The sequence below is a fragment of the Trachypithecus francoisi genome, unplaced genomic scaffold (assembly GCF_009764315.1).
Source record: "Trachypithecus francoisi isolate TF-2019V2 unplaced genomic scaffold, Tfra_2.0 Lachesis_group4, whole genome shotgun sequence".
Taxonomy (NCBI): Eukaryota; Metazoa; Chordata; class Mammalia; order Primates; family Cercopithecidae; genus Trachypithecus; species Trachypithecus francoisi.
In genome coordinates, this window is record NW_022681469.1 from 70,513,244 (window position 1) to 70,525,284 (window position 12,041).

The following is a 12,041-nucleotide window of genomic DNA, read 5'->3' on the forward strand; positions in this document are numbered from 1 at the left end:
TCCAGGAATTCATTTATCATCTTCTTTTCACAGCCTCTAGGTTACTATGCAATGAAAATATCCTCTTCTAAAATAATTTTTATAGGCTGGGCGTGGTGGTGCACACCAGTAATCCCAACACTTTGCGATGCCGAGACAGGAGGATTACTTGAGTCGAGGAATTCAAGACTAGCCTGGGCAACATAATGAGACCCGGTCTCTTTATAACAAATAAAAATAAATAAGTAAATAAAATAAAAGTTTCTCTAGCCAAAGAAACTTTTTAGAAGAGATTTCCTAAAAGTAATTGATCAAAATAAAAGTAGTGTCCAATAACTATACATTCTTTGAACATTTTCATACCAGGAATCTTTAAAAATATAATAAGCAAGCCTAATGAAAAGGAAGAAGCCATTGTTTTGGAAATCCAGTCTGATATTTTACTTATCCTATCTGGTCTTTGTGAGAATCACATTCAGAGGAAGGTATGTATGCCTGTGAAAGTTTTGTTCAGGTCTCCCAGTCACCTAACACTATAAACTATTTTTGGAAGTTTCTATAATTGTATTAATTTTGTGAAAGTTTAATATTTTTGTTAATAATTAGAGCATAATTATATAAAGTAAAAGGTAAAAAATATACAACAGTATACACCCATTTAACTAATACCCCCAATTAAAACAGAGAATATTTCTATGTCTATAAAATTTCTTCATCCCATTAGAAGCCATGCCCCCACTCACTTCCAGACAAACTACTATTCTGTTTTCTATTCCTAAAGGTTGGTTTTGCCTATTCTTTAAGTTTATATGAATGGAATTGCACAATATTTACTCTTTTATTCTGGATTCTGTCATCCAGCATCATATTTTAGAAATATATCCATGTTGACCAGGCATGGTGGCTCAGGCCTGTAATCTCAGCACTTTGGGAGGCTGAGGCAGGTGGATTGCCTGAGGTCAGGAATTCAAGACCAGCCTGACCAACATGGCGAAACCTCATATCTACTAAAAATACAAAAATTAGCCAGGCATTGTGGTGCATGCCTGTAATCCCAGTTACTCAGGAGGCTGAGGCATGAGAATTGCTTGAACCTAGGAGGTTACAGTGAGCCCAGCTCTCACCACTGCACTCCAGCCTGGGTAACAGAGTAAGACTCCAAAGCAAAAAAAAAAAAAAGAAAGAAAGAGAGAAAGAGAGGGACAAAAAGAAATTCATGTCGTTGCATGTATCAATAATTCATTTCTTTTTATTGCTAAATTGTATTCCATTGTGTGAATATACCAAAATTTGTTTATCTGTTTCCCTATTGATAGGTAGGCACTTGGGTTGTTTTTATTTACAGCTATAATGAATAAAGCCTGAGTGAAAATTCTTGTGCTAGTCTTGTACTACTGGGTATAATGCTTTCATTTATCTTGGGTAAGTATCTATAATTGGAATTGATGTATCATAAAGTAGGTGTATCTTTATAAGAAGCTGCCAAAGAGTTTTCCAAAGTGGGCTATACCATTTTAAATGTTGTTTGGGGTTTGAATTGGGTTCAAGCCTAAAGCCAAAAGTTAGAACAAGATCTTAATCCCCTTTTATCTTTTGTAGCTCCATAGTGAACTCTGAGGCTCAGAGATTGATAATTTAAATATTAAATAGCAAGGGATGGAATTGTAAATATAAAAACAAAAAAATGGTGGTTTCAGTAGATAGATTTTAAGTGAATGCCTGTTTAGCTCCAAGCTTTGATGCAACTTCTCATCGTATTCTACCATCCTGTGCCTGGGCTCCTCTGGAAAAATAATCATAATCTTCCTTACTGGGAACCAGAACTGAACATCAAGGCAATGAGAAAGGTAATTAGTAAGAGAAAAATATTAAGTGGTTAAAACTTCGCATAAATTATTAAAGGTTTTAACTACATTTATATCCTATTTCTCTCTTCGGGTCATTAGAAAATCTTGCATGATAATTCTTACTATCTAAGAATTAATCTGACATAATGCTAGACTGCAGTCGTTATAATGTTGAAGAAAGAAATCAAGGTGCAAGTTTTATGACTTTTTTTAGGAGAAAGGGAATAAAACAAAAAATATCAAGGGATATTATTAAGCTGGCATGTTGATTGATGCCCCCTCTTAAAATGATTAGTTTTATAATAATTTATTTTAAATTCCTGAAAATAAGTAAGTACAGTTTTTAAAATTGTAGTAAAAATAGTATTTTTCTAACAATGTTGCTATATTTCTCTGGTAAAAAAAGCAATTTTAGGGGACAGATAAAGTAGGAAAGGGAAGAATTATTTATTTGAGAAATAATTTAAAACAAATATCTTAAACAGGAAATTTTCGGAACCGAAGGAGTAGATATAGTTCTTCATGTGATGAAAACAGACCCCAGGAAGTTACAGAGTGGTTTAGGCTATAATGTACTTCTTTTTAGTACATTGGACAGCATTTGGTGAGTATTACTGTACTCAAATTAAGTAGACTCACAGCAGTCATGCATCACTTTACAACAGTGAGGATACATTCTGAGAAATGTTTCCTTAGGCAATTTCATCTTATGCAAAAACATAGATGGTATAGCCTACTACACACTTAGGCTAGATGGTATAGCCTACTACACACTTAGGCTAGATGGTATAACCTAAAGGCTACAAACTGTCATGTTACTGTACTGAAGATTGTAGGCAACTGTAACACAATGGTAAGTATTTGTGTATCTAAACATGCCTAAACATGTAAAAAGGTACAGTAAGACTATAGAATAAAAGATTTTTAAAAATTAATATACTTGTTTAGGGCACTAATAAATGGAGCTTGCAGTACTAGTTGCTATGAGTGAGTCAGTGAGTGAATTGTGAATGAGTGTGAAGGCCTAGGACCATATTATACATTACTATAGGCTTTATCAACACTCTACACTTAGATTACACTAAACTTATTTTTTAAATATTTTTTCTTTTTTTCCTCAATAAATTAACCTTAGCTTACTGTAATTTTTTTTTACTTTATAGATGTTTTAATTTTCTTTAAGTTTTTGGCTCTTTCGTAATAGCATTTAGCTTAAAATACAAATACATTGTATAGCCATACAAAAAATATTTTCTTTATATTTTTTATTCTGTAAGCTTCTTCTGTTTTTAAAAACATTGCATTGTTTTTACTTGTTAAACATTGTTAAATATTTTGCTAAAAACTAAGATTCAAACACAAATTAGTCTAGGCTTATGAAAAAATTATTTCTGTGCATATATTTTATTAAACATGCATAGATATTTCTGTCCAGTATACACCTAGATGTAAAAATGGCTAGATCTGGGCATTTTTATGTCTGTTCAACTTTAGGAGATAATACCAAAAAATTTTCCAAAATACTTACATCAGTTACACCTTTCCCAGTAGCGTGGAGGTTTCTCCTTGCTCCACACCCTTACCAACACATTACATTATATCTTTCATTGCAGCCATTCTTGTGGACTTGTGCCAGTGTCTCTTTGTAGTTTTAATTTTTATATTTCTGATTGCTAGTGAGTTCATTTGCCATTTGAATAGCCTCTTTTTTGTGAAATCCTTACTCAAGTCTCTTGCTCACTTTTCTACTGAATTACCTATTGTTTTTTATAGAGTTCTTTATATGTCCCGGACATGAGCCTTTTTCTGTTGTATGTTTGTCAAATATATTCTGCCACTCTCAGGCTTACATTTTTCACTCTCTTCACTCTCTTTTTGTTGAACCAATAGTCTTAATTTCAGTGTGGTCTAATTTGCCAGTCTTTTTTTATCGTCGGTACTTATAGTGCCCTGTTTAAACGGTCTTTCCTTACCCCATAGTCATGAAGATCACTGCCTATATTTCTTCTAGAAGCTTTATTGTTTTTGCCGTTTACATTTAGACCTACAATCTACCCAGAATTGATTGATATGTATGGTGTAAGGTGAGGTACAAGTTTTCCTTTTTTTGTGTGGATGTAATTCAATGCTGTTTTTGGATAAACCATCCTTTACCCACTGCTTTGCAGTACCTTCTTTGTATAAATCAAATGTCCATATATATCTGGATCTATTTCTAGGCTTTCTGTACTGTTCTACTAGTCTTTTGTCTATCCTTTTGTAATGTACTATTTTAATAATTAGGTCTTTTTAATAAGTCTAGACATCTGGTAGAGTAAGTCTTTCTACTTTTTCCTTCTCCATTAAAATTGTCTTAGCTTTTGCTGACTCCTTGCATTTGGACAGTCAAGGTTCCCTAGAGAGACAGAACCAGTAGGAAAAAACATAGAGGGAGACTGAGATTTATTATAAGGAATTGGCTCACACAATTATGAAGACTGAAAAGTCCCAAGAATTACCGTCGGCAAGTGGAATACCCAGGAGTACCGATGATGCAGTTCCAGTCTGAGACTGAAGGCCCAAAGACCAGAAAACCCGGTGGTCTAAGTGCCAATCTGAAAGCTGGATGCTTGAAGCACAAGAAGAGCAAATATATCCGTATGAGTCCCAGCTCAGCAGTCAGGCAGAGGAGTTCCTTCTTACTCAGCCTTTACGTTCTGTTTATATCTTCAGTTGCTTGCATAAGGCCCACCCACATTAGTAAGGGCAGGCTACCTTTTTCAGTTTACTGATTAAAATGTTAATTACATACAGAAACAGTTTCACAGACACATCCAGAATAAAGTTTGCCCAAATCTCTGGCCACCCCAGGGGTAAAACCTGGGACCACTTGAATGGGAGGAGCAAAGCTGATGGCATTTTATATACCAGCCTCTACCCCACTCCTACTGTCTACACACCATGATGAAACAGGCAGTAGAAGCAATGTCTTTTCTTTTTTTTCAAGAGGAAGCTATGTTTAGAAAGGGGACACAGGAAAGTGACCACAGCAGGCTTGCAATTTCTGGGAGGAACTGAGAATAGTATCTGTTGCTACCACCAGTGATAGCTTGTTCAGTCCACATTCCCTATCAGGAAAAAAAGTGTAAGTAGCCCCAGCAGCAGCTTTAACCCCTGATTCCACAAACTTTAACCCCTGAGCTGCACAAACCAAAGTAGGCACTTTACAAATCGTTACAGAAAAGGGGTCCTGATCCAGACCGAAAGAGAGGGTTCTTGGATCACACACAGGAAAGAATTCAGGGTGAGTCCAAAGGATAAAGGGAAAGCAAGTTAATTAGGAAAGTAAAGCAATAAAAGAATGGTTACTCCATCATCAGAGCAGCGCTGAGGGCTGCTGGTTTCCCATTTGTATGGTTATTTCTTGATGACATGCCAAACACGGTGGATTATTCATGCCTCCCCTTTATAGACCATATAAGGTAACTTCCTGATGTTGCTGTGGCATTTGTAAACTGCCATTGCACTGGTAGGAATGTAGCAGTGAGAACAAGCAGAGGTCACTTGTGTCACCATCTTGGTTTTGGTGAGTTTTACCTGGCTTATTCACTGCAACCTGTTTTATCCCCAAGGTCTTCATGACCAGTGTTTTTTGTGACCTATCTCATCCTGTGACTTAGAATGCCTTAACCATCTGGGAATGCAGCACAGTAGGTCTCAGCTTCATTTTAGCCAGCCCCTATTCAAGATGGAGTTGCTCTGGTTCAAATGCATCTGACATTTTCCCCATCCCTTTTATAAGAGAAGCCTTAATCCTAAGGGTTGCAGAGGGATGAAGATCCGTCTTCTGTAACACCTTCAGGCTGAAGAGGGGTGATAATATTCCTGCCTATCTATTATGGTCTCTTGTGTTCAGGGTACAGGGAGCTCAGTCAGAAAGCATCGGTATGTCAAGGGTCATTCATAACTCCTGAGTTCTGACAAAAATGATATCTGAAAGATTAATAATTGAATATTAATTGTTGATTAATATTGACAAAAATGAATAGAATATTGATTTGGGTTTTCCCATTATCTAGCCCTCTTGTTTCTTCTGAGCAGCAGTCAGAGATCACTGGTGGGTTCCCAGGAATGAGCAGCATTAGTCTAAATTGTGGAAACAAACTTGAAAACAGCTGATGAGACTAGAACCTTACAACAGGTGTATCATAGTTCTTGAAACATATTTCTCTCTCCAGTTTCCCATTTATCCTAAAGACAAATGATAGTAAGACCAATTTGCTTTATTATACTTGGCCTGATTATTTGTATAAGGTACAGCAAGAATAATTATTTGCCATATGGACTATTTGAATTGACTTTGATGGAACTCTGTTCCATAAGGAATCTCAGATAAGACTTTTTTAAAGCCAAGCCCAGCCATGGGTTTGTACCCTCACATACCTAAGAGTTAGGTAAATCCCTCTTCTCATGAGGTCCCAAGATAACTTGGGGCTCCTGTGCCTGTCAGAAAGTGACATTCTTTACTTACCACAGGTCAGGAACCCTATATAGAGACTGTGTAGATAAAGTATCCAGTTTTCCCAAAGGACTTTTATTGGCTTTACACATCAAGTCTGATTCCTCAAAGCACACCATTCCGGTCAAAGCCTTAGTAAAATAACCAGTGTCTCCAGTTGTGTCCTGTTGCAAAAGAAAATAGATTCTTATTGCACTTCTTGTTGCAAATACCTATATTGCCATAAATTAAGAATACTCACGAATAGTTGTCAAATTCTGGTGAAATTGAGTAGAGAAAAACAAATATGCTCCAAATTCTGTTCACAGGAGCATACTTTACCTAATTGTTAAAAGCTGTAAATAGCTCCAAAGATGAATTGTCTTGACTCTGGGGGGAAAAAAGGATCAGCAGTGTTTTAAGCAACAAATTAAAAAGATTAGTTTAGTTTAGTCTGCACAATTAATTTCTGTTTGATATTCATGAACATTTCAGCTCTCTATGAGAGTTCTGAAAGATTTTTTCCTCTATTCAGAAGTCACAATCTCCAAAGTTATCAGAAACCTGCATTTAAGAATGCCTATGATAATTCTATAGCTGACTATAAATGATCTTTTGAAGAGGATCAAAACAAAACAATTGTTTATGGATGACAAAATATCACATAGTCAAAAACACAATTGACAAAGCAGTTTAGTCACCTCGGTGGTATACAATGATTTTATGTAGCAATTATAACTATTAATGACCTATACTAAGTCATATCAGAATTGTAGGAGTTTCCCATCATTTTGGAACACATGCCAGTAACACATTTATGCAAATATAGCCCAAAGAAAGCTAAATACTGTTTCACATTTGACAATGCTTCCTATATGATGTTTATACCAAATAAGCCAAATTTTACCTTTACATTAGTGTACTATTTTAAACTCAATTCTTAATAAAACCTTATAGACATATCTACCCAATTTTAATGTTTGAATAATACCCCTTTAATGTTAGCCAATGGCCACACACAGAATTTCTTTTACAATTTTTCACAAACCTGCCCCAGCTTGCTTAAACCTTCAGCTTTATCTTATCTAATTGTAAAATATCCTTTAACCCTTTAATATAAGCAAAAAAAAAAAAAAAATCCACATTCCCATGACTTCTTATAATCTTTTGACAAAAACACATTTCACTTTCTTTATACACCTTACATATAAAACTGTTTCTTTAGTAGTCTCAAATACATGTTACACTGTTAACTCTTGGTGACTTTTGCTTTTGGCAAAAAGCTCGGTAAGTTCAGCATTCTAATTATATACTAAATATGGAGCCTAGGATCCAGACAGAAGTACAGATAAGGCCAGCATCGTATTCCATGTGGCCCAGGCCTTACCTAGCCATAAAACAGGCAAGTTACAGTAAAAGTCATAGTGGCATTTTATGAAGCATTAAGGGGGCCTAATGACCTTCAAATTGTACAACATTTCTTGCACAAATTCCCTTTCACTAATCCTTTCACAACTTACATAGACTATGACATGCTTAGACTTTCCAACTTGTCCTAAACATCCCTCTTTTTAAACAACCGGTTGTTTTACCTTAGGACAAGAATCTACCATACAAGATTGTTTTTTATATAAAATCTGTTTTCTTTATAACCTTCTTTGCATAGCTAGGGGGCATGGCTAATTTCACATGTCCCCAGGCCCTATCTACAATCTAATGCTCCTAAATAAATTGAACAATTTTCAAAAGTCAAAGAAGCCACTTATGACCTTACAGCATTTGGAAAACCTGATACCTGACCTGCATAATTTACACCAAATGTTTACGTTTTTGAAGAAATTTTTCTTTTACCAATAATCTTTATTAAAACCGTTTTGATTTCTCAAAGATTACTAAAGTCACATGAACTAAAAGGCATTCTACTTTTTACTTTTGATTTTTTTAGTCAAAAAAAGTTTGATTTAAGCTCTTATTATTAATAAACTAATTAGAGCTCTTTCATATATAAACATCACACACATAATACATTTAAATACAGAAATACACAGATGATAAAGGACTCCTTCCCTAAGCTAGGAATTGAACCCTGAACCTGGGCCACCATTGTGGAAAGAGAAAGCATGGCCACACGGTTAAACAAGGTCAAGCTCCCAAGGACATACAAGGCAAGAGGGAAATCATGTCCAGTTTTAGATTTTTGGGGGACCTGCAGCAAAGTTTGTAACTGACCAGTTTGCTGGGCCATCTTGAAAGCAGGCTTACAGGTGCCCTATGATCTCTCCTAAGGTACCCCTCTTTATGACAGAACCATACAGAAAAACAAAGTACACCAGATTGGCTACAGCTTAAGATTAGGCTTGCAAATCATTTCTTCCATTAATCAAAACTTTACAGAGGAGACAGTGATTTTACCATTCATTCAACTGGTTTGCACAGAAGGGAAGGGAAGGGAGCATTGCTTGTGGCAGTGTGAGGAAGGTGAGGTGCTCAGGGAGGCCAGAGAAAGACCTGCCCATTGGTGCCAACACCGAATCAAAAGTGCAGCCAGTTGCTTTTAAGTCAAGAAGGGATCCCTTCCAGCATTCCCATTTGCTCTCAAGGTTCCCCTTTTAGGGAGGAAAAAGCTCCCTATGTCCCACAATCCTGTACATGCCTAATCCTCTCACCCGTAACCATAAGCAAAAAGTGCAAGGCAGATTGTTCCAAAGAGAATAACAGTTAACATCCCATAGTGCCAAACCCATTCTTAGCCAAAAGGGACTTTACTGAGAGGGGCCTCTAACCCCCTAAATCTTATAAGGGATTCTAACCCTCCTACATTGGCCTTCAAACCAGGGTCAGTCAAGTTTCCTTGCTTTTTAATAAGAGAGGCTTTTACCCACTTTAACTTAAGGAGAGACTCTAACTCCCCTAAGTTGACCTCTAACCCAATGCCATCCTTTAGCTGAGTACCCCACCACTTACCCAAGGTCAGCCAACCAGTGCTGCCATCTCTTTCCTTTGGATTGGGGCTGAGGGCTTTCTTCAGTATTGTCCCTTCGGGGCTTGCCAGAAAGATGTCACGAGACCCCAACACTTACCCAATATTAGCCTTTAGGTCAGGGTTTTCTCACTATCATCCCTCCCATGGTTGCCAGAAGGATGTTACAGGAAAGGGGTCCCAATCCAGACCCCAGGGGAAGGTTCTCGGATCGGGTGCAGGAAAGAATTCAGGGCAAGTCCGCAAGGTAAAGTGAAAGCAAGTTTATTAGGAAAGTAAAGGAATGAAAGAATGGCTACTCCATAATCAGAGCAGCCCTGAGGACTGCTGGTTGCCCATTCGTATTGTTATTTCTTGATGATATGCCAAACATGGGGTGGATTATTTATGCCTCCCCTTTATAGTCCATATAGGGTAACATCCTCATGTTGCCATGGCCTTTGTAAACTGTCATTGTGCTGGTGGGAGTGTAGCAGTGAGGATGACCAGGGGTCACTTTTGTCAGCATCTTGGTTTTGGTGGGTTTTAGCTGGCTTCTTTACTGCAACCTGTTTTATCTGCAAGACCTTGATAACCTGTGTCTTGTGCTGCACTCCTGTCTCATCCTTTGATTTAGACTGCCTTAACCTTCTGGAAATGCAGCCCAGTAGGTCTCAGCCTTATTTCACCCAGTCCCTATTCAAGATGGAGTTGCTCTCGTTCAAACACCTCTGACAAAATAATCTCAACTGCAAAGATGAGATATAATCATTATCCAATGTTTGAAGTGCACCAACATCTTGAAACAGCAATGTTGACAAGGCCTGTAAATATTTTACAGAGTTTCATTCTGAGCCCAATATGATTGACCAAGGCCTGAGGCACAGTTGTTTGTTTGTTTTTTTGTTTGTTTTTTAGACAGAGTCTCATTCTGTCACCCAGTCAGTGGCATGATCTCAGCTCACTGCAACCTCCACCTCCTGGGTTCAAGCTATTCTCCTGCTTCAGGCTCCTGAGTAACTGGGATTACAGGTGCCCACCACCATGCCTGGCTGATTCTTGTATATTATTAGAGACCTCATTTTGCCATGTTGTTCAGGCTGATCTCGAACTCCTGACCTTAGGTGATCCTCACCCCTCAGCCTCCCAAAGTGCTGGTATTATAGGCATGATCACCACGCACAGCCTGAGGCACAGTTTTAAGAGGTCCTGAGAAAATGTGCCTGAGGTGACTGGGCTACAGCTTGGTTTTATACGTTTTATGGAGATATAAGACATCAATCAATACACATAAGGTATGCATTGGCTTGGTTCGGAAAGGAAAGGCAACTCAAAGCGGGATTTTACAGGTCAGAGGTGGATTCAAAAATTTCCTGATTGCTATCTGTTGAAATGGGTAAGTTATTATTTAAAAACTGGGGATCAATAGAAAGGAGTATCTGGGTTAAAATAAGGGATTGTTGAGGCCAAGTTTCTTGTTATGTAGAATAGTTGGTAAATGTACTCTTATCAGACCTTAAAAGGTGCCGGACTTAGTTAAATCACTCCTGGATCAGGAAAATACTTGGACAGGGGAGGGGATTCTCTACACAATGTAGATTTTCCCCAGAAGAGACTGCTTTGATGGACCATTTAAAAATAAGTCAAAGGAATATATTTTGGAGCAAAATACTTCGATTTCTTTGAGAGCCTACTGTCATGTGATGCTATAGCAGAGTCAAGTTGGAATTCGGTATCTCATTGCTGTGAAGTCTGTTTTTTCATTCTTAAGATCTCTGTTTTAATGTTAATACTCACTGGTCAGTTGTGCCTGAATTCCAAAGGGAGGAAGGTATAATGAGGCATGTCCAACCCCTGCTTCCCATCATGGCCTGAACTAGTTTTTCAAGTTTACTTTGGAATGCCTTGGCTGAGAGAAGGGTTTGTTCAGTTGATTGGGGGGCTTAGAATTTTATTTTTGGTTTACAGCAACAATAAATGGATATATCTTGCAAAAAAGTTACGAGACCAGCCAGAGAAGATCACTAAGAGTAATATCACGAAAGCAAAGGAGAATGTTTTATCTGTAGGAAAGAAATAGGCAGTTATGAAAAAGAATTGATATTGGTTTTTAAAAACGTTGAAACTAAACAATGCTGGTAAAGTTTCTTCGAAGTTCTATTTTTTTAGGTAAAACCATTAGCTACTTGATTTAAGAAGATGAAGAAAACATATTCTTTGAAAATGCTTTGATAAAAATAAAGTTGTACAAATTGAGTTTAAGGATAAATGTTTGTCAAATGAATTACTTTCTTTTAATTTAAGGTGCTGTATTTTGGGATGTTATCCTTCAGAGGATTATTTTCTTGAAAAGGAAGGCATTTTTCTCCTTTTGGATGTGTTGGCAGTAAGTATGGCTATAACAATTGTAAGACAAAAGACAAATATGTCTAATAAAGACCTCTTCCAAATTGAATGCCACAGAGCATTATTCTATGAATAAATGTGCCCCAAATCATGTTCAAAGGTATGGTCCTAAACAAAATTGCTCCTAGAGATTCATAATACACAGTGTATTAAAGGCTCTGAAAATTCCTCTGGTTGGAAAAGCATTTTACCAGTATTTTTTCAATGTTTTCAAATACACGGGAATAAAGAATTTGTTTTTTCTTTGTACTCCATCAGCCTACTAAGAAACAGCTTGTGAAGAGCTCGACCATATCAAAACCCATAGTCATTTATTAATAACTTCTAGTTTCTTCCCCTGATATTAAAATATAAGGGCCACGTTAGACAAGGA

General features: G+C 37.1%; 1 protein-coding gene across 4 annotated transcripts in view; it reads left to right on the forward strand.

Annotated features, from left to right (window-relative positions):
- Positions 1–12,041, forward strand: part of CFAP69 (cilia and flagella associated protein 69) — a 69,554-nt gene that overhangs the window by 44,338 nt on the left and 13,175 nt on the right. For all 4 annotated transcript variants that reach the window (XM_033193233.1, XM_033193234.1, XM_033193235.1 and 1 more), the window contains 3 exons: positions 346–464; positions 2,312–2,430; positions 11,567–11,648. In XM_033193233.1, coding sequence (XP_033049124.1) covers positions 346–464; positions 2,312–2,430; positions 11,567–11,648 — 320 coding nt within the window. The remainder of the gene's footprint in view (positions 1–345; positions 465–2,311; positions 2,431–11,566; positions 11,649–12,041) is intronic.